At 39.0% G+C, this 27724-nt stretch overlaps 4 protein-coding genes across 7 annotated transcripts; 1 reads left to right on the plus strand and 3 right to left on the minus strand.

The window, feature by feature from the left end:
• The first annotated feature begins 433 nt into the window (after positions 1–433).
• LOC103512261 lies at positions 434–4705 on the plus strand. Its single transcript, XM_008477014.3, has 2 exons — positions 434–558; positions 3907–4705. The coding sequence occupies exon 2, from the start codon at positions 3938–3940 to the stop codon at positions 4703–4705; it is 768 nt and encodes a 255-aa protein (XP_008475236.1). The 5' UTR covers positions 434–558; positions 3907–3937.
• A 2793-nt stretch (positions 4706–7498) lies between these two features.
• Positions 7499–10846, minus strand: LOC103512262 (ribosomal RNA-processing protein 8). Of its 2 annotated transcripts, XM_026825782.1 has the most exons (5): positions 10788–10846; positions 10585–10667; positions 8815–10197; positions 8213–8374; positions 7499–7750 (listed from the first exon to the last, which is right to left on the minus strand). In XM_026825782.1, the coding sequence occupies exons 3-5, from the start codon at positions 10164–10166 to the stop codon at positions 7501–7503; spliced, it is 1764 nt and encodes a 587-aa protein (XP_026681583.1). In that variant the 5' UTR covers positions 10167–10197; positions 10585–10667; positions 10788–10846; the 3' UTR covers positions 7499–7500. The 2 variants fall into 2 exon arrangements, with proteins under 2 accessions (XP_026681583.1, XP_008475237.2); XM_008477015.3 differs by lacking the exon at positions 10788–10846 and having other exon boundaries at positions 10585–10728.
• Positions 10847–13570: 2724 nt separating this feature from the next.
• Positions 13571–27129, minus strand: LOC103512263 (cell division cycle 5-like protein). 2 transcript variants are annotated; one of them, XM_026825780.1, is made up of 12 exons: positions 26917–27129; positions 25909–26174; positions 23170–23300; positions 20830–21080; positions 20630–20707; positions 19285–19414; positions 18260–18438; positions 17685–17816; positions 16907–17113; positions 15901–16063; positions 14769–15064; positions 13571–13873 (listed from the first exon to the last, which is right to left on the minus strand). In XM_026825780.1, exons 1-12 carry the CDS (start codon positions 26959–26961, stop codon positions 13586–13588), a joined length of 2166 nt encoding a protein of 721 aa, XP_026681581.1. In that variant the 5' UTR covers positions 26962–27129; the 3' UTR covers positions 13571–13585. The 2 variants fall into 2 exon arrangements, with proteins under 2 accessions (XP_026681581.1, XP_026681582.1); XM_026825781.1 differs by lacking the exon at positions 16907–17113 and having other exon boundaries at positions 17478–17816.
• LOC103512258 lies at positions 23536–25432 on the minus strand. Of its 2 annotated transcripts, none has more exons than XM_026825783.1 (3): positions 25030–25432; positions 24734–24769; positions 23536–23965 (listed from the first exon to the last, which is right to left on the minus strand). In XM_026825783.1, exons 1-3 carry the CDS (start codon positions 25211–25213, stop codon positions 23580–23582), a joined length of 606 nt encoding a protein of 201 aa, XP_026681584.1. In that variant the 5' UTR covers positions 25214–25432; the 3' UTR covers positions 23536–23579. The 2 variants fall into 2 exon arrangements, with proteins under 2 accessions (XP_026681584.1, XP_008475232.1); XM_008477010.2 differs by having other exon boundaries at positions 24734–24773; positions 25034–25430.
• Positions 27130–27724: the final 595 nt, after the last annotated feature.

The raw sequence follows: 27724 nt of genomic DNA on the forward strand, positions 1-27724 counted from the left end.
CGGAGTAGGCAAAGTGCCCATTAGTAATGGGCAAAAGATAAAGTATTCTAAATACTATACCTACATGAGAAAAGAAGAGGTACGTTGAAGTATCACTTTTGTCCCCCTCTAAAATCAGAGCTTAACACTGATTTTTTTAAAAATTATACTTGGAAGAAATAAATCAACTTATTACTTGTTTTGTTTTCACATCATGTTATTTAATTTATTTTTTTTAATAATATTGTTTAATTGTACATCTACAGATTTCCTTGAAAAAGTAATCTTTTAAGCAGTCAAGGCATGTTTCACTTCAGGACTTCATGAGAAACCACAGACATCGAACATCGAAAAATAAAACATCGATGTTCGATGTTTCCATCGAAAGAAAAACATCGATGTTGACATCGATGTTTTTGTTCCGATGTATCGATGTTTTCAAAACATCGATGTCGATGTCCCAACCCTAGATTTGGCCGATTTGGTGGGCTTGTACATCTTGCATCTTGAAGTTGAACTTTTTTGGAAACTTGTCCTCTGTACCAGAGAGAAAGATCATCAAAGGAAATCTGAGTTTTGGTAAGAACAGTAGATACTTTAGGATTACTTGACCCCACTGATTTCGATTGAGATTGATCAAGATATAGGTACCCCAAGCATCCAAATAAATTTGGGACACTAGTCTCAACCACCTTAAGTACACTGATTGAGGCACATGGCAAGTTCTGGCCTCAGCACACCAGTGTGTATTAAGCTTTCATTTGTTTAAGCAAAGATCTTACAACTATCCACCTCAAAATTACATTACCATATTTTTACTTTCACATAGGTAGGTAATGTTGGTCACACTATCTGTTGGGAGGTAATCATCTCCTCTCTCTTTAATTTGCCTTTTAATTTGTTACTTGTACCTTTATAATAAATTAAATCTATAGTACTTTCACATGGGTAGGTAATGTTGGTCAAACTATCTGTTGGGAGGTAATCATCTCCTCTCTCTTTAATTTGCCTTTTAATTTGTTACTTGTACCTTTATAATAAATTAAATCTATAGTCACTTCAGGTTTTCACCCTTTCTACGTCATTGAGTGAAAATAATTTCATAATGAAATATGGTTAAAGTCAATCACATAAAACAAAAATAATTTCACTTCTTTGAAGAGTAAACTATGTTTCGTTGCCACTTATTCACATCAAGCGGAACACTTGAATCTAAACATGCCGTCAGCAATGAATCATATCAGGGGCCAATCTAGGTTTGATTTTCTGCTGGGTTATTCTTCGGCAACTATGTTAAATCAGTTCGTTCAACATATTTTAATGGTTCTCCTTTTCTGAAGAGTTTTTGCGTCAAGTTTTCGGCCGCTACGATTCCCCTACTTCCTTGTAGCTTTCACACAGCTCTCAGGAAACCCAGGAGTAGACCTTGCTTATTTTGCTCGAATGAGACCAAAAAGTCCCTTTACCCCAGCAGTCTAAACAAGATCTCTTGTATTTTATGGGTTTAATAACAACATACATAAATGTTAACAGTAGAAGACCTTGCTTGCGTGTCTGGGGATCCCAGCCCCAGGGAATGCCTCCCAGTAGACCTTCATGCTAAAGGCTTTATCACATTCTACGAGTCTCTAAACGTGAGTTGAATTGCGTTATTTCTGACTTTTAATGGTTTTTAGGGGCACATTATATTATTGCAATGTAATGTAATATTATAATTATTACATGCTACTATTAATAGACCACGTGTTATTGGCAATACCACTGAATTCAAAGGCAATTAAATGGAAGTGTAACCTTCTGCCATACACCGGGTGATGGCCTTAAGCTATATTTTATTGGCTTGTTCCGAACCGCAGTCAACCATCGCATCATGAGGACTTGTGCTTGTTCTTTAAAAACAGAGAGAACCCTTTGAAGAACTACCAGCTGGCAGATGGCTAGGCTGGTTAGGGTTAGCTGTGCTCCTCCCTGTTTATAGTCCCACAGCTAAACACTCTAGTCTACTCCCTATTGGTCCCCCAGCCAGACCTAATAAAACTTAGATCACGTCAGTGTGACGCTATTTGACAACAAATATTGGATTCAATTAAATGGAAGTTTGACCTAATGATATTTGTTGCCTGTCTGTGTGTACAAAGTACAACCCATTTGAAATACATGCTATCTAGACTATTATTAATCAGAGCGCACGGCATCGGCAGTGTGTCAGGCCAAGTTCCATACTATTCACCGTTGTATCTCTATATTCTCTATTAATTTTCAGTGAAAATCCTACTGGGTGGCTATCAGGCGCGGGCTCAGGAGCTGCTCAAACAATAAGCTAGGCTGGTTAGGGTTAGCTGTGCTCCTCCCTATTTATAGTCCCACAGCTAAACACTCTAGTCTACTCCCTATTGGTCCCCTAGCCAGACCTAATAAAACATAGATCACGTCAGTGTGACGCTATTTGACAACAAATATTGGATTCAAAGGCAATTAAATGGTTTGGGCTAATGATATTTGTTGCCTGTCTGTGTGTACAAAGTACAACCCATTTAAAATACATGCTATCTAGACTATTATTAATCAGAGCGCACGGCATCGGCAGTGTGTCAGGCGTTGTATCTCTATATTCTCTATTAATTTTCAGTGAAAATCCTACTGGGTGGCTATCAGGCGCGGGCTCAGGAGCTGCTCAAACAATACAAGGTGCTGGAATCTCAGATCGATCAATGCTACGTCGATCTGTCCACGTTCTCGTTTCTCAAGACTCAAGAGGAGGCGTCCATTCCGAGGCGGATAGCTTCGCTGACTGAGGACGTCAATAGACAGAAGGAACGAGAGGCGGTTCTTCAGGAAAGGTTTGGGGCGTTGGATGCCCAACTGAAGCAGTTGGAGCTCGGAGACTCGTAGAATGTGATAAAGCCTTTAGCATGAAGGTCTAGAAAATAATTTCGCTTCTTTGAAGTGTAAACTATGTTTCGTTGCCACTTATTCACATCAAGCGGAACACTTGAATCTAAACATGCCGTCAGCGATGAATCACATCAGGGGCCAATCTAGGTTTGATTTTATGCTGGGTCATTCTTCGGCAACTATGTTAAATCAGTTCGTTCAAAAAACTTTAATGGTTGGTTCTCCTCTTCTGAAGAGTTTTTGCGTCAAGTTTTCGGCCGCTACGATTCCCCTACTTCCTTGTAGCTTTTACACAGCTCTCAGGAATCCCAGGAGTAGACCTTGCTTATTTAGCTCGAATGATACCAAAAAGTCCCTTTACCCCAGCAGTCTAACATACATAAATGTTAACAGTACACATACATAAATGTTAACAGTAGAAGACCTTGCTTGCATGTCTGGGGATCCCAGCCCCAGGGAATGCCTCCCCGTAGACCTTCGTGCTAAAGGCTTTATCACATTCTACGAGTCTCCGAGCTCCAACTGCTTCAGTTGGGCATCCAACGCCCCAAACCTTTCCTGAAGAACCCTCTGTGGCCCGTCCTAGCTTCACCACTTGCTCCAACTCCATGTCTGAAAAAATAAAGACATTTCATTACAAATTTCATCAGTAAAAGTCAGGCGTTCCAACTTGTCGTTCAGAAAAAAATCGTGTCGTGAGTATATAAGTGGGAACACTCTCATTTAAATTACATTGCCTACTTACAGGATATTCGGAAAAAAATCGGATGAAACCCACGACAAGTGGAAACGGGCCTTAAATTGTTTCCTCAAAATTCACCCCAAGGGGAGGTAACCTTATACCAACGGGGAGAGACTTGCAGCTTCATTATCTTTTTTTTTTTTTTTTTCAAAGACTTTCACATAGGTAGGTAATGTTGGTCAAACTATCTGTTGGGAGGTAATCATCTCCTCTCTTTTTAATTTGTTACTTGTACCTTTATAATAAATTAAATCTATAGTGAGCATGGATTGTGCTTTTTTCATTTACAGGTTATATCTTTAACCCCTCAACATATTCAACATGACTGAGCCAAATAATTCTGTACCTAGGAAAAAGGTACCCAAAAGCAAGAAGAAGAAATCAAAAAACAAGGCAAATAATTCTGATGTACCTGGTGAAAAGGCACCCAAAAGTCAGAAGAAATCAAAAAACAAGGCATTGAAAAAAGACAACACAAACAAAGGCATTGGACAAAAATCAAAGAAAATCATTGCTGCTGAGGCTGAAAATGAATTGGAAAAGAAGCTCCAAGCTGAAGTCAAGTCATTTCTCAGTAAAACAAACTTAAATAAGGAAAGTAAAAACAACAAAAATCAAAGTGAGAAAAAAAAATCAAAGAAACAATCAAATCGCATCATGATCATTGATGATCATAAGAAATTGAACAAAACTAAACATGCATCCAAGTTACTGAAAAAGAAAAAATTGAGACAAATAGAATCAAAAGAATATACCAAAAAATTGGAACAAATTGAATCAAAAGAATATATTGTTAATAAATGTGAAAAGAGTAAGAAAAAAAGAACATCCTTGATAGATAACAATGGAGATGAAGTTGATTTTCAAGTTGAATCCAAAAAATCTCCTAAAAAGAATAAATCTTTCACTATAGATGAAATATTGGGTCAAAAAAACAATAAAGTGAAAGAAAGTGATGATCACACTTATGAAAGTTACAATGAAAGCAAAACTGTGAAAAATAATCTGAAACCAGAAGACAAAAAGGAAATGAAAACACTTTTTAGTGAATTCAATAAAATGAAAATTCATGAGCATACTTTGGTATAGCTCGCTATACTATAGTAATAGAAAGTAAAAAAATCGGATGAAACTCACAAGTGGGAACGCGCCTTAAGTCTTAACACACGGGTCATAATGAAATTCGAGTCGTAACTTTTTACTGAAGAGGTCTGATAGAGGGGACTGTAACTGTTAAGGTCTTATCGTCCCGAAAACGAAGATAGGATAGGACAAAGCCAGCCGTTCAGAGAACGAACTTTATCTACTAACGATAAACTTCTCCCCGGGCGAGAACGAACATTATTCTAAACTGATAATGTTCGTTCTCGGAACGGTTGGCTTTCTCCTACCCTGGCTTTATTCTCTCTTCGATTCCGGGACTCTACGCCCTGAGCATTTACAGTTCCCTCTATGAAACCTCTTTAAAAAAAATTAACGATCTTGAATTTCTCCCTTTCAGAGGTGAACTGAAGATTGCAGAAGTGGAAAGCCGATTCCATGATGTGAACGATTTCGTCAAAGACATACAGAAATACGGATTTGAAAAGAAGAACTTGAATATGGATTACAGCTTATTTTACTTTCTCGACTTCAAGAAAGTTTCGAACCTGTCCAAGTCCAAGAAGAGAAAATTGCCTCCCATGTGTCTTCTTCTAATAAAGAGGAAAAAACGTAAAAAAAAGTACACTTTTACCTTTCGCCTTTCGGTTTGGCGATTTTGGATTGGGGAAAATGAGAAAAACTCACAAAAGCACGCTTCACTTCACTGCGTGTCACTTTTTGCGACCATTGTGCTTCTCACGATTCTGCCCGGTGAACTTTTTCAGGGGTTCCCAAGATAGAGCTATCTTCACGCAGATGTGCGCGTTAATTCACTGACAAAGACCGCCAAAAATTCAAATATTTCCGCACACTGCACATTAAAAAAAAAAAATATGTAAGAAGAGGATTTGGAGGGTTGGGACATCGAGACGAAAACATCGATGTTCGATACATCGATGTTTTTAAACTTCGATATATCGAGTATCCGATGTATCGTAATTTGTTTGTACAAGAAACGGTAGCTCCCCACCGAACACTGCTTTTCAGCGGCCTTGGTATTGAATGCACCACTACTCTATGAATCACTGAAGTTGAGTAACGTTGGGTCTGGTTGGTATTCGGATGGGTGACCTATTGGACCTCCAAGATGATTTAAATCCCAGTGAGACGACCAGAAGACGGAGTAGGCAAAGTGCCCATTAGTAATGGGCAAAAGATAAAGTATTCTAAATACTATACCTACATGAGAAAAGAAGAGGCACGTCGAAGTATCACTTTTGTTCCCCTCTAAAATCAGAGCTTAACACTGATTTTTTTAAAATTATACTTGGAAGAAATAAATCAATTTATTACTTGTTTTGTTTTCACTTCATGTTATTTAATTTATTTTTTTAATAATATTGTTTAATTGTACATCTACAGATTTCCTTGAAAAAGTAATCTTTTAAGCAGTCAAGGCATGTTTCACTTCAGGCTGTTTGTACAAGAAACGGTAGTTTCCCACCGAACACTGCTTTCCAGCGGCCTTGGTATTGAATGCACCACTACTCTATGAATCACTGAAGTTGAGTAACGTTGAGTCTGGTTGGTATTTGGATGGGTGACCTCCAAGATGATTTAAATCCCAGTGAGACGACCAGAAGGCGGAGTAGGCAAAGTGCCCATTAGTAATGGGCAAAAGATAAAGTATTCTAAATACTATACCTACATGAGAAAAGAAGAGGTACGTTGAAGTATCACTTTTGTCCCCCTCGAGAAATTCAAGATCGTTAATTTTTTTTAAGAGGTTTCATAGAGGGAACTGTAAATGCTCAGGGCGTAGAGTCCCGTAATCGAAGAGAGAATAAAGCCAGGGTAGGAGAAAGCCAACCGTTCCGAGAACGAACATTATCAGTTCAGAATAATGTTCGTTCTCGCCCGGGGAGAAGTTTATCGTTAGTAGATAAAGTTTGTTCTCTGAACGGCTGGCTTTGTCCTGTCCTATCTTCGCTTTCGGGACGATAAGACCTTAACAGTTACAGTTCCCTCTATCAGACCTCTTCAGTAAAAAGTTACGACTCGAATTTCATTATGATCCATGTGTTAAGACTTAAGGCCCGTTCCCACTTGTGAGTTTCATCCGATTTTTTTACTTTCTATTACTACAGTATAGCGAGCTATACTAGCAATGAAAGTATTGCAATCGGTCCAATTCTTTTTTCTTCCAAAAGTCCTGTAGGCAATGTAATTTAAATGAGAGTGTGCCCTCTATCAGACCTCTTCAGTAAAAAGTTACGACTCGAATTACATTATGAAAGACTTAAGGCCCGTTCCCACTTGTGAGTTTCATCCGATTTTTACTTTCTATTACTACAGTATAGCGGAGCTATACTAGTAATGAAAGTATTGCAATCGGTCCAAATTTTCTCCAAAACGACAAGTGGGACCGGGCCTTTACTTAGAATAAAATATCGTAGAATCTACCTTGTTTATACTGCCAGAATGAGACTGAAAAGTCCCTTTACTCCCGCAGTCTAAACAAGGTCTTTTTTTTTCCGAAACGACAAGTGGGACCGGGCCTTTACTTAGAATAAAATATCGTAGAAGCTACCTTGTTTATACTGCCAGAATGAGACTGAAAAGTCCCTTTACTCCCGCAGTCTAAACAAGGTCTTATACATAAATATGATCATAGGCAGAGTTTACAAATATGCAAATATAACCTTGTATATAAAAAAAAAAACTTACCCTAGCTTAAGAATCCTATTAGCCTCCTTGATGCAAGCTGCTAGATCCGTTCCCATTAGAGACAAGCAGAACACTTACCCTAGCTTAAGAATCCTATTAGCCTCCTTGATGCAAGCTGCTAGATCCGTTCCCATTAGAGACAAGCAGAACACGGCCACATCTACCGAGTAAGGCTTCAACGGAGTTCGTGTCATGTCGCAAGAAGTGACTCGCTCGTTAAGAGCGACGAGATCCAGGGAGTGAACTTTGTGCTGGGTAAGTTCAGCGGCGAGCTTGGCTTCCCCGCAACCTAAGTCAGCGATAACCAGACGTCCCTTTGACTCCCTGGAACCGAGGGAAAAGGGAATATTATTGAATACCTAGATCAAGTTAGACATCCTTTTATAATTATAAAAAAGTACTGTGGAAAATAGGTTAGGTAACTGATATACGTATAATGAGAGGGACACATAATTTTATACAGTAAATAATGAATGGATTACACGACCGTTAGGCCGCGGGTTCGTTTACCGCCCGGGGCGGATTTTATCCTGAACGGATAATGTTCGTTCTCGGAACGCCTTCTCCTATCATGTCTTCCTTCTCTCTTTGCTTTCGGGATGATAAGACCTTAGCAGTTACAGTTCCCTCTGTCACACTTCTTGAAAAAAAAAAGAAGAAAAACAGTTTAGGTGTAGTTAGGTATACGAGTACAACCTTACTTACCTTTCCTGAATGGATTTGATAATAATATCCGAAGAAAAACAGTTTAGGTGTAGTTAGGTATACGAGTACAACCTTACTTACCTTTCCTGAATGGATTTGATAATAATATCCACTGGATTGATAGGCCATTGGGTCACCTGTTTCTTGAAACCTTCGTGATATGCTTCAAATGATTCGCGATCTTCAGTAAAGAAATCTTTTGATTCTTCTGACTTGGACGTGTACAGTTGCTCATTTAGATATCTGGAACAGCATAATGAATTTATTTAATTTAGACATCCTTTGTAAATACCATTTTACTTGAGTTATGTTTCCATTGTTCCCAAAGTATCCAACTATCCATTGTTAAACATAACTCGAGTAAAATAGCACCGGGAACAGTTCACAACTCCCCTTATGATGGTATGTAGTTAAATATTCAGTGTCATTATGTGATTTAAACACAAGGGTAACTCAAGTAAAATAGCACCGGGAACAGTTCACAACTCCCCTTATGATGGTATGTAGTTAAATATTCAGTGTCATTATGTGATTTAAACACAAGATGTGTGCAAAACTGTACCGTTAGTACCTACCAACTTAATCAGCATTTTAAAGATAGTACCTAGGTACTACATATTTTGTATTAGTTGGCCAGAAATCCAGAATTTATATATTACTAAACTACTGATTAATAGATTTACCTGAATCTAGCAGATTTCAGCTTGTTCAATAGTTTTTCTCTCAGTGGTGTGTGTTTGCTATTGTAATACTTTTCCTTCTTATGACCACCACTGGATGTTGCTAATATATTTGGAACATTACTATTACTAGTACTCGTGGAATGTGCTGTTTCACTGCCCATAGGTTGATCCAGTTTCATTTTTTTGATCTCACTTTCAACAGGTTTAGTAGATGATGCCTTGCGTTTCTTGTTTTCTAATGAGGTGTTGACATCAGTGTTTTCATCATTATCATGCTTGGGTTTCTTCTTCCCCTTTGTTTCTCTCTCCTTACTTGTATTTATATTTCCATATTTACTTATGACAGTTTTGATTTGAGAACTTTCTAACTTGAGTTTCCTAATCTGGCTTGTAACTTTATCTATGTTAAGCCCAATCGCCTTTTTCTCAAGGGATTCACTCTCATTATCATCCAAGAGTTTGTTTAACAATTTTTCCTTTCTCCTTAGCATTTTTGCTAGTTTCTTATTCCTTTTTCTTTTGCTTTTTAGATCATTGTTGGAACTTGTTTTAAGGAAGTTCTCTTTCTTTTGAGCCTTTTTAGATGTTTTCAAAGTATGCTCATGAATTTTCATTTTATTGAATTCACTAAAAAGTGTTTTCATTTCCTTTTTGTCTTCTGGTTTCAGATTATTTTTCACAGTTTTGCTTTCATTGTAACTTTCATAAGTGTGATCATCACTTTCTTTCACTTTATTGTTTTTTTGACCCAATATTTCATCTATAGTGAAAGATTTATTCTTTTTAGGAGATTTTTTGGATTCAACTTGAAAATCAACTTCATCTCCATTGTTATCTATCAAGGATGTTCTTTTTTTCTTACTTTTTTCACATTTATTAACAATATATTCTTTTGATTCAATTTGTTCCAATTTTTTGGTATATTCTTTTGATTCTATTTGTCTCAATTTTTTCTTTTTCAGTAACTTGGATGCATGTTTAGTTTTGTTCAATTTCTTATGATCATCAATGATCATGATGCGATTTGATTGTTTCTTTGATTTTTTTTTCTCACTTTGATTTTTGTTGTTTTTACTTTCCTTATTTAAGTTTGTTTTACTGAGAAATGACTTGACTTCAGCTTGGAGCTTCTTTTCCAATTCATTTTCAGCCTCAGCAGCAATGATTTTCTTTGATTTTTGTCCAATGCCTTTGTTTGTGTTGTCTTTTTTCAATGCCTTGTTTTTTGATTTCTTCTGACTTTTGGGTGCCTTTTCACCAGGTACATCAGAATTATTTGCCTTGTTTTTTGATTTCTTCTTCTTGCTTTTGGGTACCTTTTTCCTAGGTACAGAATTATTTGGCTCAGTCATGTTGAATATGTTGAGGGGTTAAAGATATAACCTGTAAATGAAAAAAGCACAATCCATGCTCACTATAGATTTAATTTATTATAAAGGTACAAGTAACAAATTAAAAGGCAAATTAAAGAGAGAGGAGATGATTACCTCCCAACAGATAGTGTGACCAACATTACCTACCTATGTGAAAGTAAAAATATGGTAATGTAATTTTGAGGTGGATAGTTGTAAGATCTTTGCTTAAACAAATGAAAGCTTAATACACACTGGTGTGCTGAGGCCAGAACTTGCCATGTGCCTCAATCAGTGTACTTAAGGTGGTTGAGACTAGTGTCCCAAATTTATTTGGATGCTTGGGGTACCTATATCTTGATCAATCTCAATCGAAATCAGTGGGGTCAAGTAATCCTAAAGTATCTACTGTTCTTACCAAAACTCAGATTTCCTTTGATGATCTTTCTCTCTGGTACAGAGGACAAGTTTCCAAAAAAGTTCAACTTCAAGATGCAAGATGTACAAGTCCACCAAATCGGCCAAATCCGCCAAATCAGATCGGAAGAGCCGTCGTGTAGGGAAAGAGTGTATGGTACAGAGGACAAGTTTCCAAAAAAGTTCAACTTCAAGATGCAAGATGTACAAGTCCACCAAAATCACCAAATCGGCCAAATCCTTCTTACATATTTTTTTTTTTTTTTTTTTTTAATGTGCAGTGTGCGGAAATATTTGAATTTTTGGCGGTCTTTGTCAGTGAATTAACGCGCACATCTGCGTGAAGTTAGCTCTATCTTGGGAACCCCTGAAAAAGTTCACCGGGCAGAATCGTGAGAAGCACAATGGTCGCAAAAAGTGACACGCAGTGAAGTGAAGCGTGCTTTTGTGAGTTTTTCTCATTTTCCCCAATCCAAATTATCCAAATTCCAAAATCGCCAAACCGAAAGGCGAAAGGTAAAAAAAGTGTACTTTTTTTTACGTTTTTTCCTCTTTTGAAGAAGACAGTAATTTAAGTTGAGATCTTGTGCTTTACTGGTGTAGTTACTGTAGTTCTGGTGACTTAAACCTTGGTCTTGGTCCTTTTCATTAGCTCTATCTTGGGAACCCCTGAAAAAGTTCACCGGGCAGAATCGTGAGAAGCACAATGGTCGCAAAAAGTGACACGCAGTGAAGTGAAGCGTGCTTTTGGCTTTTGTTTTTCTCATTTTCCCCAATCCAAAATCGCCAAACCGAAAGGCGAAAGGTAAAAAAAAGTGTACCTACTTTTTTTACGTTTTTTCCTCTTTATTAGAAGAAGACAGTAATTTAAGTAAGTTGAGATCTTGTGCTTTACTGGATACTGGTGTAGTTACTGTAGTTCTGGTGACTTAAACCTTGGTCTTGGTCCTTTTCAGAAGAAAAAAATGTCCTTCCTAGTCAAACTGCTCAGGTCCAGGCCCTCGAGTGTTGGTTCTTATCGGAATGGACTCACTATTCAGAACCGATTTGAGACTACCAAACCAGAAGTTAAAGAAACAGTTTACATCACTCAACTCACAGAAGAACTTGATGAAACTGAAGACGAGAAAGAGGCGAGAATAGAGAAACTGCGGAACAAGTCCAGGTTGGCAGAGAATCACAGGAATATGGTTAATGGGAGAGTACCGTATCCAGAAGCCAAGGCATTTTATCATGACAGTGTCCAATACAAAAGGAGGGTTTGGGCCAGATATGGAGGTGAACAGAGTAATGTTTATCCAGGTAATTATCTGTCAATTTAATACTACTTGTGTTTGATTCCAAATATGACTGTGCTGCCCCAAACTTTTTACTCTATGGGTAGAGGAGGAATAGTGTATGTCACACAAGGACTAGCTAACGTTCTTCTTTTCAAATCCGTATTTCTGTATGTCTTTGACGAAATCGTTCAGATCATGGAATCGGCTTTCCACTTCTGCAATCTTCAGTTCACCTCTGAAAGGGAGAAATTCAAGATCGTTAATTTTTTTAAGAGGTTTCATAGAGGGAACTGTAAATGCTCAGGGCGTAGAGTCCCGTAATCGAAGAGATAATAAAGCCAGGGTAGGAGAAAGCCAACCGTTCCGAGAACGAACATTATCAGTTCAGAATAATGTTCGTTCTCGCCCGGGGAGAAGTTACCATGTCCCATACCTGTCTTCACCAGGTCCATTTCTCTCTTCAACAGGTCGTCCGCCTGTAAACCAATAGGAAATCAGTTTCTTCCTTCTTTTGTGATAAATGAAATTCAAAACCAGAACCATAGAACTCTTCACATTTCTTGGAAAAAAAATAATAATAATAATAATAATAAACGGGGCACGGTTAGCCCAGTGGTAACGCGCTTGCTCGCCATGCAGAAGGTCCCGAGTTCGAATCCCACCATCGACAAAAATTTGTACTCATTTTTCGATTGCAAATATTTCAACGGGTTACTGTCTGGTGTTCTCGTGTTGACCCAGCACCTAAATCGGAAGTAGTGTGTCGCTTCTCGCCCATCTGATGAGAGACATACTACGGGATGGGCATGCTACGACACAGACCACACACGTCTAATCTAGCAGTTGTATCAGTTCGTTCAACATATTTTAATGGTTCTCCTCTTCTGAAGAGTTTTTGCGTCAAGTTTTCGGCCGCTACGATCCCCCTACTTCCTTGTAGCTTTTAAACAGCTCTCAGGAATCCCAGGAGTAGATCTTGCTTGCGTGTCTGGGGATCCCAGCCCCAGGGAATGCCTCCCAGTAGACCTTCATGCTAAAGGCTTTATCACATTCTACGAGTCTCCGAGCTCCAACTGCTTCAGTTGGGCATCCAACGCCCCAAACCTTTCCTGAAGAACCGCCTCTCGTTCCTTCTGTCTATTGACGTCCTCAGTCAGCGAAGCTATCCGCCTCGGAATGGACGACGTGTCTGCCTTGTAAGTGATAGGGCGCGGGGTCGATTCCCGTCCGGGTGAGAACTTTATATGAATTCGTAATTATGCGCTAAGTTATCTAAATGGTTGCGGGTTCGACCAGCGTTAGGTTTGGGGGACCAATAGGGAGTAGACTAGAGTGTTTAGCTGTGGGACCATAAATAGGGAGGAGCACAGCTAACCCTAACCAGCCTAGCCAGCTGGTAGTTCTTCAAAGGGTTCTCTCTGTTTTTAAAGAACAAGCCCAAGTCCTCATGATGCGATGGTTGACTGCGGTTCGGAACAGGCCAATAAAATATGGCTTAAGACCATCACCCGGTGTATGGCAGAAGGTTACACTTCCATTTAATTGCCTTTGAATTCAATGGTATTGCGGCTTAAGACCATCACCCGGTGTATGGCAGAAGGTTACACTTCCATTTAATTGCCTTTGAATTCAATGGTATTGCCAATAACACGTGGTCTATTAATAGTAGCATGTAATAATTATAATATTACATTACATTGCAATATGTGCCCCTAAAAACCATTAAAAGTCAGAAATAACGCAATTCAACTCACGTTTGTTCTCCATCTTGGTGGCTTTCTTCGCTTCCAGACTCATGTGCTTTCGATTCTGCTCCAGTCGTTTGGCCAGAGAATCAGCGCGGTCCTTCTTACTGGCTAGCGAGGCTCGGGTATATCTGTTCTGATTGGCTAGGAATAACACTTGACTCAAACACTCTTCCCATACTTGAGTGAAGGACTCCAGACTGAGGTCGCCATGTCCCATACCTGTCTTCACCAGGTCCATTTCTCTCTTCAACAGGTCGTCCGCCTGTAAACCAATAGGAAATGAGTTTCTTCCTTCTTTCGTGATAAATGAAATTCAGAACCATAGAGCTCTTCACATTTCTTGGAAAAAAATAATAATAAACGGGGCACGGTTAGCCCAGTGGTAACGCGCTTACTCGCCATGCAGAAGGTCCCGAGTTCGAATACCACCATCGACAAAAATTTGTACTCCTTTTTCGATTGCAAACATTTTAACGGGTTACTTTCTGGTGTTTTCGTGTTGATCCAGCACCTAAATGGGAAGTATTGTGTCGCTTCTCGCCCATCTGATGAGAGACATACTACGGGATGGGCATGCTACGACACAGACCACCCATGCAGAAGGTCCTGAGTTCGAATCCCACCATCGACAAAAATTTGTACTCCTTTTTCGATTGCAAACATTTTAACGGGTTACTTTCTGGTGTTTTCGTGTTGACCCAGCACCTAAATGGGAAGTATTGTGTCGCTTCTCGCCCATCTGATGAGAGACATACTACGGGATGGGCATGCTACGACACAGACCACACACGTCTAATCTAGCAGTTGTCAGTTGTATCAATGCTACGAAATAAAAACGGCAATGAAACACTAGTTTTTTCTTTTTTTATGAAATTTGCCAAAAAAAACTAGCACTTCTTACTCACCGCTTCAAGCTCCTCCAGGCTGAAGTTCCGATACGGGCGATGTTTGAGAAAGTTATAATGTTCTTCATCCGTCAGTATATCTTTTTTTATGAAATTTGCCAAAAAAAACTAGCACTTTTTACTCACCGCTTCAAGCTCCTCCAGGCTGAAGTTCCGATACGGGCGATGTTTGAGAAAGTTATAATGTTCTTCATCCGTCAGTATATTTTTTTTATGAAATTTGCCAAAAAAAAACTAGCACTTTCTACTCACCGCTTCAAGCTCCTCCAGACTGAAGTTCCGATACGGGCGATGTTTGAGAAAGTTATAATGTTCTTCATCCGTCAGTATATTCGACTGCTTAGCCGCTTTCTTGTCCACACTCAGCGGCGTCTCCAGGGCATCGTAATGAAGCATAGTGATCATCTCTTGTTTGATCAACTCCTCCGCTTTCTGCAGTTCGGATAGGGGAGGGTCAGAGTTGGACGGACGCAGGACAATGTTGATGTCGAAAGGACGCGGTAGATTCTTCTGGATGACCTGCGAGCGGAGACGCATTTCGTGCTCTCCTGTGGAAACCGAAACAATAAGGGAATTTAGAACAGTCTTGAAAAAAAAAAACAGTGCAGCAACCAAAATCAAAAAGAAACTTATTGGTTTTCCTTGACTCATAGAAGAACAAAAGAAAGTTTATGAGGTCATGGTTAGCTCAGTGGCAGTGGCAACACTTGCTTGTCATGCAGAAGGCCTGTGTTCGAATTCCACCATCATAAAAAGAAGGGGAAAAAAATCCCCGTATTTCAATTACAAAAAAAAATCTCGTGTTAATCCAACACTTAAGTAGGTTGTGTCTCTTCTCGCCCATCTGATGAGGGACATACTATGGGATGGGCATGCTACGACACAGACCACAAGAGCCGTTTTTGTTTCATACATAAAAAGTTATGTAGATATGAAAAAAATCCCCGTATTTCAATTGCAAAAAAAAAAAAAAATCTCGTGTTAATCCAACACTTGTGTTGTGTCTCTTCTCGCCCATCTGATGAGGGACATACTATGGGATGGGTATGCTACGACACAGACCACAAGAGTCGTTTTTGTTTCATACACAAAAAGCTTTGTTTCATACATAAAAAGTTATGTAGATATGATTCAAGCAGATATTGAGAAAAAACAAGGTAGGTGTGATGATGGGAGGAAATTGAAAATAATAAAAAGTAAAAAATACGACAGAATTTGGTGGAGAGGCTTTGTGACCCGTCCCTTAAGATGGAACGATTATGGATATGTGTGCATACAAAAAGCCCACTCAGAGGCTTAGGTCTAGGGGCAAACAGCCCTAAATGATGGGTTAAGCTTCTACGACCACAAGAGTCTGCAGCTGTTTCATTTTCCCATGACTTACTCTGAGCTTTCATCCTAGCAATGGCTGCAGCATCCACATCCGCCTGGTCTTCCAACATGTCCACATCTCCACTAGCCTTCTCTTCCATCTCTTCATTCTCCGGCACCACAATCTCGTAGTCATTCTTTGGCAGAGGTAGAGAGCTGAGGCCCGCGCGAAGTTGCTGTGAGATGGAAACAGGTATTACTTTCTATTGCATTCACTATGCCTAGTTACTTTTTTTCCAAAGGAATATATGAAAATACAGTCTCACTACTGCATTACTTTGAGACAATTTCTCTTTTCAAATATTTTTCTCTCTTATCTTATACTTTCTCTCTATTCTTAGCTTCTATTTCTTTGTTTTACGTCTGCCAGAGCCAATCGGAGCCTTTCATGTAGGGCTACTCATTTATTTTTGTACATAATAAAGCTGAAAATTTTCTACTCGAAAAAAGGGAATCTTATTTGTGTTGAAGCTTAAATGCTTGTCATAAGCCTCTGTCAACAAACACATGTTTTCCACTTAATACACCTCGATAAAGTTCATGACCTAACTTGGACTCGAACCAGCACACTCCTAAGGACACCTACCTCAGTCTGGAAACTCTTGAAGGCAGCCGGTGTGTCCCCCGCCTTTCTAGTGCATTCACTATGCCTAGTTACTTTTTTTCCAAAGGAATATAAGAAAATACAGTCTCACTACTGCATTACTTCGAGACAGAATTTCTCTTTTCAAATATTTTTCTCTCTTACCTTATACTTTCTCTCTATTCTTAGCTTCTAATTCTTTGTTTTACGTCTGCCAGAGCCAATCAGGGAGCCTTTCATGTAGGGCTACTCATTTATTTTTGTACATAATAAAGCTGAAAATTTTCTACTCGAAAAAAGGGAATCTTATTTGTGTTGAGGCTTAAATGCTTGTCACAAGCCTCTGTCAACAAACAAATGTTTTCCACTCAATACACCTTGATAAAGTTTAAGACCTAACTTGGACTCGAACCAGCACACTCCCAAGGACACCTACCTCAGTCTGGAAACTCTTGAAGGCAGCCGGTGTGTCCCCCGCCTCGAGCAGCATATTATCCTCGGGGTTAATATTCAGTCGGTCCCTAATAGGCGTAGGCGTAGCCCCTCCCCGGACCGAATCCCTTACTCCCGGAGTACTGAATCCTCCGGGGGTCGAACCCGGGCCCCCGTCATGCACGGACCGCTGGGAGAAGGGCGTGGTTAGGAGTTTCTATTGCATTCACTATGCCTAGTTACTTTTTTTTTCAAAGGAATATATGACAATGCAGTCTCACTACTGCATTACTTCGAGACAGAATTTCTCTTTTCAAATATTTTTCTCTCTTCTATTTCTTTGTTTTACGTCTGCCAGAGCCAATCAGGGAGCTTTTTCATGTAGGGCTACTCATTTATTTTTGTACAATAAAGCTGAAAATTTTCTACTCGAAAAAAGGGAATCTTATTTGTGTTGAGGCTTAAATGCTTGTCATAAGCCTCTGTCAACAAACAAATGTTTTCCACTTAATACACCTCGATAAAGTTTATGACCTAACTTGGACTCGAACCAGCACACTCCTAAGGACACCTACCTCAGTCTGGAAACTCTTGAAGGCAGCCGGTGTGTCCCCCGCCTCGAGCAGCATATTATCCTCCGGGTTAATATTCAGTCGATCCCTAATAGGCGTAGGCGTAGCCCCTCCCCGGACCGAATCCCTTACTCCCGGAGTACTGAATCCCCCGGGGGTCGAACCCGGGCCCCCGTCATGCACGGACCGCTGGGAGAAGGGCGTAGTTAGGACTGTGTTGGGCGTGGCTAAGTGATCCTTAGAGGGGGTGACACCGGAGAAGTCTGGCGCTAGGAGAGGCGTGTTGAGGCCGCCCTTGAGTGGTGTGTCCACGTGGGTGAGCGCCATCATGTTCTGAGCTTCCTGTGGACATTGGGGAGAAAAGACACAAATGAGTTAAAAAATCTAAATAACAGATCTGTGGCAAAGCTTACTTTTTGTTGCATTGCTAAAGGTGTGTCAAAACATAGTCGACCGGCCGTCGATCGACATCAATCGACTAGGAAAATCTATGTTGTCGAGGCAGTGTGGACGTGTCAGTCGACATCAATCGATGACCGGTCGACTAAGTGTGAAAACTTCTTGAGAACTAAGAACCTCTTTTACTAATGCCATCAACCCTATACTTGAATTTTCTTTTGGTAATGCTGCCACTGGATATTATCTAAGGAGAAGATCTCTGTATTGTAAAATGTTATTCAAAATACTCAAAGTACTATATTCAAAAATAAGTTATTCAAAATACTCAAATACTAAAAAAAAGTATGATTATTAAAATTGCACATATGGGACGCTGTGATTGTTACCTGAAGAATCCTGTCAGTCTGGGGTGCGGGGGTTCGAGGCGTCTTCATAGCGGCCCCAGTCCCAATGGAATAGTCGGTCAGTAAAGCATCAGACGTAGGGCCCGAACCAGACTCTATGGCCACTTCCCTGGCAACTTCTGTGGCCCGCCCTAGCTTCACCACTTGCTCCAACTCCATGTCTGAAAAAACAAAGACATTTCATTACAAATTTCATCAGTAAGAGTTAGCCGTTCCCACTTGTCATTCAGAAAAAAATCGTATCGTGAGTATATAAGTGGGAACACTCTCATTTAAATTACATTGCCTACTTAAGTACAGGATATTCGGAAAAAAATCGGATGAAACCCACGACAAGTGGGAACGGGCCTTAAATTTTTTCCTCAAAATTCACCCCAAGGGGGAGGTAACCTTATACGTCTATCTTGAGGATAACTTGGTACTTACCACAAATACCTATTTGATTGGGGACCTACATACTTAGAGTAATTGAACTGCTTTTCTCCTGGCTATATACCTTGTCATTAGAATTAACATGGACTTTTGAAAATGCAGATACTTAGGTAGGTAGGTAAACAGTTTGACTTACAGCAAAAATTCAATTTAAAAGTATTTAGTCCCTTAACCTGTGTCCAGACAGACGACGGCGGTCGATCGATGTGAAAAAATACAAGTCAACTTTTTTCCAGTCGCTTGTCGACTACATGTGGACACAGCTTGAGATTTTTCACGGAGCAGGGGTTCATTTTTCTTTCCGTTGATTTCTGAGCTGCAAAAGTCTTCTGGATTTTTTCAAGGTACCTCCCTATATTATGATTCTCACCTGAAATTTGAGGCTCAGGCAGAACAAGCTTGGAGCGTTTCTTCTCAGGTACAAGTCAACTTTTTTCCAGTCGTTTGTCGACTATGTGTGGACACAGCTTGAGATTTTTCATGGAGAAGAGGTTCATTTTTCTTTTCTCTTGATTTCTGAGCTGCAAAAGTCTTCTAGATTTTTTCAAGGTACCTCCCTATATTATGATTCTCACCTGAAATTTGAGGCTCAGGCAGAACAAGCTTGGAGCGTTTCTTCTCAGGTTCCAAATTCTGTAGCATGGCTGTCGGAATATCATTCTCCTTTCTTTGCTTCAACTTCTGCTTGTCCTTCTTCCTTTCTCTCTGTGGAATAAGGGAGATAATGACAATAAACGTTAGATTTGGATTAAAATTGAATTGAATTTCTGTTCATAAAGTTCGATTTGAATTTAATTGGTAATAATTTTTCTCCAAGTCGGGACAAATCTAAATTCATATCTATAAGTAATCACTCTCTTAAGCTGAGTATATCAACACCGTTATTTCGTAGCAATTAAACAACTACTACATTAGACTCGTGTGGTCTGTGTTGTAGTATGACCATCCCAGCAGATGGGCGATAAGAGATACAATAGGTACTTTCTATTTAGGTGCTGGGTCAACATGAGACCAGAGGAAAAAAATTAAATATTTACAATCGAAATACGAGTGCAAATTGTATGACAATAGGTACTTTCCATTTAGGTGCTGGGTCAACATGAGACCAGAGGAAAAAAATTAAATATTTACAATCGAAATACGAGTGCAAATTGTATGAGATACAATAGGTACTTTCCATTTAGGTGCTGGGTCAACATGAGACCAGAGGAAAAAAATAAAATATTTACAATCGAAATACGAGTGCAAATTGTATGTCGATGGTGGGGCATCGAACCCGGGACCTTCTGCGTGGCACGCACGTCACCACTGGGCTAACCATGTCCCTAAATCCTCTCCTTGTATTGTCCCTAAATTATAGAATAGAATAGATTATACCTTGTTTATCCTGCTCGAATGAGATTAAAAAGTCCCTTTACCCCAGCAGTCTAAACAAGGTCAATAAAGAGGTGCTCTATCAAACTGTTGGTATACCTAATGGAACAACTTGTTCTAAGCTGACATTCTAAATTGTTATTGTTATTGTAATTTATTTATATAAGTAATACAGGCAATTGACAAAATAATGCATAATGGCACACCGTGTAATATAGAAGCACTATTTATACTCTCCTACTCACCTCTTCCTTCTCGCTCCTCAACTCCCCGTCCAAATGTTGCTGCCGAAGTCCTAAAAATTCTTTTTACCCCAGCAGTCTAAACAAGGTCAATAAAGAGGTGCTCTATTAAACTGTTGGTATACCTAATGGAACAACTTGTTCCATTCTAAATTCCATAGCTGACATTCTAAATTGTTATTGTAATTTATTTATTTAAAGTGAATATAAGTAATACAGGCAATTGACATAATAATGCATAATGGCAACACCCTATTACATTATAAACACTGTGTAATATAGAAGTTTATACTCTCCTACTCACCTCTTCCTTCTCGCTCCTCAACTCCCCGTCCAAATGTTGCTGCCGAAGTCTCTTAAAGTTAGGCGCCAAAGGATCTACCTCCTCTTTTGAAGTATCATAGAACCCAGGAGCGGGCCGCTTTTCAAACGGTATCTCCGCATTGTAGTCAATCCCGCGTTTCTTCTTTTGGCGGGGCGCCACTTCGATCCCGGCCGCCCCACCTCCTCTTTTGAAGTATCATAGAACCCAGGGGCGGGCCGCTTTTCAAACGGTATCTCCGCATTGTAGTCAATCCCGCGTTTCTTCTTTTGGCGGGGCGCCACTTCGATCCCGGCCGCCCGAAGCTCGCGCCGCTTCTGTAGGGCCGCCAATCGGCGAGCTTCTTCGAGCTGTTTCTCGCGAGCTTTTCGTTTGGCCTTCTTGCCTTGCGTGTTGGCCAGACGAGCTCGGGCTTCGGACAACATTTCCAACTCTGTAGGGGGAGAGGGAAAAAGGGTAGGTATACGAGTGTTATGAGTGTTTCGTTGCCGTTTTTATTTTGTAGCAATGAAACAACTGCTACATTAGACTATGTGGTCTGTGTCGTAGCATGCCCATCCCGTAGTATGCTCACCAAATGTGCGAGAAGAGACATAATTTGGGTGCTGGGTCAGAACGGGTTTTTATAAAACTCTAAAGTCTAAATGGCTTTTAGTGTGAATCTAAATACATTAGTGCGCGGCCACAACGACGACCATAGACCATGACTGACGCTCGCCGAGACCATTGACCATCGCAGAAAAAATACTCAGCTCAATTTCTTGATTTTCAGCGAGGTTCGGTACTATGGTCAAGGCTCCATTGAGGACGCTTCTATTCATTAACAAAGTTTCTTTATTTTCTCTTGTTTTGTCAGGCGAGGGTCGATGGTCTGTTCTCCATTGTAGACGCCTACCTAGACTTGACCACACCCTTCCATCTATCAGGCGAAGTCATTTACTCTACCATTAAGACAGACTAATGGTGGGTTTCACCAACCTTCTTTTCAGCCTCAAACAGCGCCCTGTTGAGCCAATACAAATTAAATGGAACTTAACTCGTTAGCTTAGCAGGAGTTCTAAAGACTGAATAAATATTGGTGAAATCCCCAAGGTTTCTTTATTTTCTCTTGTTTTGCCAGGCGAGGGTCGATGGTCTGTTCTCCATTGTAGACGCCTACCTAGACTTGACCACACCCTTCCATCTATCAGGCGAAGTCATTTACTCTACCATTAAGACAGACTAATGGTGGGTTTCACCAACCTTCTTTTCAGCCTCAAACAGCGCCCTGTTGAGCCAATACAAATTAAATGGAACTTAACTCGTTAGCTTAGCAGGAGTTCTAAAGACTGAATAAATATTGGTGAAATCCAACATTAAACTAACTCACCATCTTCATCCATATCCTTAGGATCAGGACGAGCTGGTTTGGTTTCCGGGTTTGGATCAATTTCTCCAGGTTTAAGTTTCCAACTCACCATCTTCATCCATATCCTTAGGATCAGGACGAGCTGGTTTGGTTTCCGGGTTTGGATCAATTTCTCCAGGTTTAAGTTTCCTTGGATCGTCCGCCACATCTTCTCCTTCTTCCTTCTTTTGAGCTTGATCCCTGAAATAATCAGACGAGATTGTTGATTTAAACGTGAAACAATAACTAATAAGTCTAGTGAAGTACCTACTAACAATACCAACTACTCTGGTACCTACTAAGTAATGATAACGACTCTAAACTTGACATAATAGGTAACTAAACTATAAGTAAGTAGTACTCTCAGAAAAAGAAAGGTTGTCTCACTAGTTCACGCAAAATCACAAGAAAATACTTCAAAAGCAAATCAAGACAAAGTACACTCTTTTTTTACTTTCTTGGATTTATTTTTACTCAGCTTCCGCTACAGAATAGTTCTCCGATTTGGTTTTGAACTAGTCTCACTAGTTCACGCAAAATCACAAGAAAATACTTCAAAAGCAAAGACAAAGTACACTCTTTTTTTACTTTCTTGGATTTATTTTTACTCAGCTTCCGCTACAGAATAGTTCGCCGATTTGGTTTTGAACTCTTCTTATTTTGCAACAAAAGACACTGCATACTCTTCGACACATTCATTTCACTCAGAATTTTCTCCCGCATTGATTTGTCTGAATAATTGCTTGCATTGTTGTGAGGTTCATCTATGAGTGAATACATATTGCTCATCAGGCCAGTACTCTTCGAGATTCCCACTAGAGAAATGTCGGTCTGATTGTAGAACTGATTGATATTCACGTTCTTCACGGTTTTGTCTGAATAATTGCTCGCATTGTTGTGAGGTTCATCTATGAGTGAATACATGTTGCTCATCAGGCCAGTACTCTTCGAGATTCCCACTAGAGAAATGTCGGTCTGATTGTAGAACTGATTGATATTCACGTTCTTCACGGCTGTTAGCTCAACAGCCGCCCTGTTGAGCCAATACAAATTAAATGGAACTTAACTCGTTAGCTTAGCAGGAGTTCTAAAGACTGAATAAATATTGGTGAAATCCAACATTAAACTAACTCACCATCTTCATCCATATCCTTAGGATCAGGACGAGCTGGTTTGGTTTCTGGGTTTGGATCAATTTCTCCAGGTTTAAGTTTCCTTGGATCGTCCGCCACATCTTCTCCTTCTTCCTTCTTTTGAGCTTGATCCCTGAAATAATCAGACGAGATTGTTGATTTAAACGTGAAACAATAACTAATAAGTCTAGTGAAGTACCTACTAACAATACCAACTACTCTGGTACCTACTAAGTAATGATAACGACTCTAAACTTGACATAATAGGTAACTAAACTATAAGTAAGTAGTACTCTCAGAAAAAGAAAGGTAGTCTCACTAGTTCACGCAAAATCACAAGAAAATACTTCAAAAGCAAAGACAAAGTACACTCTTTTTTTACTTTCTTGGATTTATTTTTACTCAGCTTCCGCTACAGAATAGTTCGCCGATTTGGTTTTGAACTCTTCTTATTTTGCAACAAAAGACACTGCATACTCTTCGACACATTCATTTCACTCAGAATTTTCTCCCGCATTGATTTGTCTGAATAATTGCTTGCATTGTTGTGAGGTTCATCTATGAGTGAATACATATTGCTCATCAGGCCAGTACTCTTCGAGATTCCCACTAGAGAAATGTCGGTCTGATTGTAGAACTGATTGATATTCACGTTCTTCACGGATCTTGGTGAAGAGATTTTTGAATCTCCACTGAAACCTTTGGCAGTTTCGGAAACCTTTGGGGTTGTTTGAATGCATTTCGTGTTATTAATTAGTCCCTGGCTTGTTTTAACGCTTGGTATACTGAGAGTATTGTCTGCAATATAAATTAACCCTTTAATGTTGACTTTTGACCAAAACAGTCTGGTCTAACCTTCAAGATTCCTACTCAAGTTTACTCTGAGTGCACCCTCAATCAGCCAAATGGATATTTTCTTACTATCAATGTGGAAGACAATAATTAACTGAGCAAAGCTTATAGGTAGGTATATAAACTTTTTAAATTTTCATGCAATTTTTTGGGCCCAAAGTAATAAACTTATAACTTAAATTATTACCATTGGAAAGTAATGAAGATAGGTAAGTATTCAAGGATGAATAGAAAAAAAGGTGTAAGAGCAAAGCTTATAGGTAGGTATATAAACTTTTTAAATTTTTATACAATTTTTTGGACGTAATAAACTTATAACTTAAATTATTACCATTGGAAAGTAATGAAGATAGGTAAGTATTCAAGGATGAATAGAAAAAAAGGTGTAAGAGTATAATTTACCTGGGATTTGCTTATCTTTAAATGAAGAAAATATTCTGAAAGTCTAACCTTCATCCAAAGATTCCTACTCAAGTTTACTCTGAGTGCACCCTCAATCAGCCAAATGGATATTTTCTTACTATCAATGAGGAAGACAATAATTAACTGAACAAAGCTTATAGGTAGGTATATAAACTTTTTAAATTTTCATGCAATTTTTTGGACCCAAAGTAATAAACTTATAACTTAAATTATTACCATTGGAAAGTAATGAAGATAGGTACTTAAGTATTCAAGGATGAATAGAAAAAAAGGTGTAAGAGTATAATTTACCTGGGATTTGCTTATCTTTAAATGAAGAAAATATTCTGAATACACAAAAAGCCCACTGAGAGGCTTAGGTCTAGGGGCAAACAGCCCTAAATGATGGGTTAAGCTTCTACGATCACAAGAGTCTGCAGCTGTTTTATTTTCCCATGACTTACTCTGAGCTTTCATCCTAGCAATGGCTGCAGCATCCACATCCGCCTGATCCTCCAACATGTCCACATCTCCACTAGCCTTCTCTTCCATCTCTTCATTCTCCGGCACCACAATCTCGTAGTCATTCTTTGGCAGAGGCAATATTCTGAACAAAACATATGAAACAATGCTAACATTTAGGATCAGATTTAAAATTAGGTTCAAGATGATCAATTTATCCATGGGAAACTCAATTGATTTGGGATTCTTAGGAAGAGAATCCAATACAATCATTCTATTGAAGAGCAAATCAACAACCATATTGTTGTGAAATAAGTTCAACAACTGCATATCTGATTTTAGTTCAAGATTCTAAAGATTTTATCCAACTTCAAAGGTGATTCTGCCAGTTTCAACCAACATCAAAAGTGATACAAAAATTTGCTGAAGATTTAGATGTTGTGGAGACAGGTGTTTATTAAATTAAAATATGATTTGGTTTGAGAACAATCTGCTGGCTTGAAGATTTACCTACCTATACCTAATCAATCAGTAGTAGGAAGCCTGATAATATCAAGTAAAAAAAAATAATAATAATAATAAAATAACAGGAATAACTGAAAGTAAAAGTAGAGGTTTCAAAATCCAAACAGTTCCTTAGTTTCAAAAGGGTTTAATACCTATTTATCAAACCAGTATGTCTATCTTGTCTATACCTACTTAATCAATCAGTAGTAGGAAGCCTGATAATATCAAGTAAAAAAATAAATAAATAAATAAATAACAGGAATAACTGAAAGTAAAAGTAGAGGTTTCAAAATCCAAACAGTTCCTTAGTTTCAAAAGGGTTAATTACCTATTTATCAAACCAGTATGTCTATCTTGAGGATAACTTGGTACTTACCACAAATACCTATTTGATTGGGGACCTACATACTTAGAGTAATTGAACTGCTTTTCTCCTGGCTCTATACCTTGTCATTAGAATTAACATGGACTTTTGAAAATGCAGATACTTAGGTAGGTAGGTAAACGGTTTGACTTACAGCAAAAATTCATATCTTTCCAAGCACTGAGCTGCTGTTCTCCCGATGATCGGAGCAATTGTTCTCCACTGAGTTGGCATCAGCTTGGCTAAATGCAGTAGTTTCTCATCTTCCTCTCGGCTCCATTCTGTTTTCTTAATGCTTGGATCCAACCACTCAAACCACCTGGCTTTGCATTGTTTTGCAGATTTACGATGCAACAGAGATGCAATTCGGGACCATTGGTTTTTGCCATACTTCATCACCGCTGCTTTCAATATCTCATCCTGGAACACAAATATCACCCATCTCTTGAGTATCATATATTTTGACATGAGCTACATATGTACCTAGAACTATGGTCATAGTCTTGAGCATACTTCAAATTAATAAAACTTTCGGTAATTATGCAGAAGCCACGACAGTGGAAAAGAAAGCTTTTTTTTTTGTATTTAACCTAACCCTATAATAACACTAATCACTGCTCTAATTGTGAAAACTCCTTTTTGCATTTAATCTAACCTTATAACTTATAATAACACTGGTCACTGCTTGTTTGTGCCAGTTCCTTTGGAAGCAATCTTCCACTGACATGACTTCTGCACAAGTACCAAACTACAACAGCAACAACATAAATTTCAAGTCACAAAATTCGTGCTCAAACGAGAACCTCTTTGATGTCACAATATAACCAAAGGCTAAAACACATTGAAATTGATTTTGACTTGACCCCGAATGGAGAGTAAAACACCCGCCACTAAAAACCTTGGCAGCTAGCTATGCCATTACATGGGTACTTTTTTTTTTTTTTGTCTGGTATTTAAAACTTAGTAATCGCCGTAACTCCGGCCTGTTTGTTCAGTTAATTGTGTTGAATTTTTGCAAACATGTTTCACAACTAAAGAACATTTGCCTCTGACTTTTTGGCTCAATAGGCCCACGGAGGCCCGATAGAGGCCCGTTTTCCTCAGTTCTAAAGTTTACAGCTTCATTTTTAAAGTGATACTTAAATAGATAGTTGGTACTTACCTCGGTGTTCCTCCAGACACCCCCTTTGATCATTATACGCGGCATATTGCTGCTGGTTCAGTAGACTTCTAGCGGAAGAAAAATGTAGAGGTATACTCCTATTTCAGTCCATCACATTCGCAAAGCCTTCCCGAAAACTTTTCCACAAGATCTTTTCTAGTTTCTACTTCTATTCTACACACTTTTCTGCACTTTTTCGGAAAATCCAAAAAATCGAGGAAAACGTTTGTTTACAAATGGACCTTGTCAAAAAATCCGCTGAAGAATTCCGGAGCGCAGTGATCGATTTTAAAAACCGCGAAAACTTTTTTAAAAAATATTTTTAGAGGTTAGTTAAAACTGAAACTGACCAAAAATCACCAAAAAGTTCAACAACAAAAAGCACCGAAAATTTATTTTAACCAAAGGCAGAAAAGGCCATTTTATATATCCACATTAAAGCAACAAGTAGTTATTTATATCAGTTATCAACATTCAATAGATCTACAAATAAAATTCAACCTATGGAGCAGAGCTAGAGGTGCTATCAAACAGGTAGCTTTCTACTTCTATTCAACACACTTTTCTCTTTTCTGCTTTCTGCACTTTTTCGGAAAATCCAAAAAATCGAGGAAAACGTTTGTTTACAAATGGAGCTTGTCAAAAAATCCGCTGAAGGATTCCGGAGCGCAGTGATCGACTTTAAAAACCGCGAAAACTTTTTTAAAAAATATTTTTAGAGGTTAGTTAAAACTGACCAAAAATCACCAAAAAGTTCAACAACAAAAAGCACCGAAAATTTATTTTAACCAAAGGCAGAAAAGGCCAT

This window comes from Diaphorina citri, unplaced genomic scaffold, assembly GCF_000475195.1.
Source record: "Diaphorina citri unplaced genomic scaffold, Diaci psyllid genome assembly version 1.1 scaffold816, whole genome shotgun sequence".
NCBI lineage: Eukaryota > Metazoa > Arthropoda > Insecta > Hemiptera > Psyllidae > Diaphorina > Diaphorina citri.

Bases quoted from the DNA above. Each gene is read 5' to 3' on its own strand.
- LOC103512261 (XM_008477014.3), top strand. From the start codon at position 3,938: ATGACTGAGCCAAATAATTCTGTACCTAGGAAAAAGGTACCCAAAAGC.
- LOC103512262 (XM_026825782.1), bottom strand. From the start codon at position 10,166: ATGACTGAGCCAAATAATTCTGTACCTAGGAAAAAGGTACCCAAAAGC. The intron at 8,375-8,814 runs GTAAATCTATTA...ATGCTGTTCCAG, and splicing joins CTGAAATCTGCTAGATTCAG to ATATCTAAATGAGCAACTGT. The intron at 7,751-8,212 runs GTAAGTAAGGTT...CCTCGGTTCCAG, and splicing joins ATCAAATCCATTCAGGAAAG to GGAGTCAAAGGGACGTCTGG.
- LOC103512258 (XM_026825783.1), bottom strand. From the start codon at position 25,213: ATGCAGTTGTTGAACTTATTTCACAACAATATGGTTGTTGATTTGCTC. The intron at 24,770-25,029 runs GAATATTGCCTC...TTTGTGTATTCA, and splicing joins TGTTTCATATGTTTTGTTCA to GAATATTTTCTTCATTTAAA. The intron at 23,966-24,733 runs GTAAATTATACT...TTTATATTGCAG, and splicing joins TAAAGATAAGCAAATCCCAG to ACAATACTCTCAGTATACCA.
- LOC103512263 (XM_026825780.1), bottom strand. From the start codon at position 26,961: ATGCCGCGTATAATGATCAAAGGGGGTGTCTGGAGGAACACCGAG. The intron at 26,175-26,916 runs GTAAGTACCAAC...TTTGTGTTCCAG, and splicing joins GTGTCTGGAGGAACACCGAG to GATGAGATATTGAAAGCAGC. The intron at 21,081-23,169 runs GTGAGTTAGTTT...CTCCCCCTACAG, and splicing joins TAAGGATATGGATGAAGATG to AGTTGGAAATGTTGTCCGAA.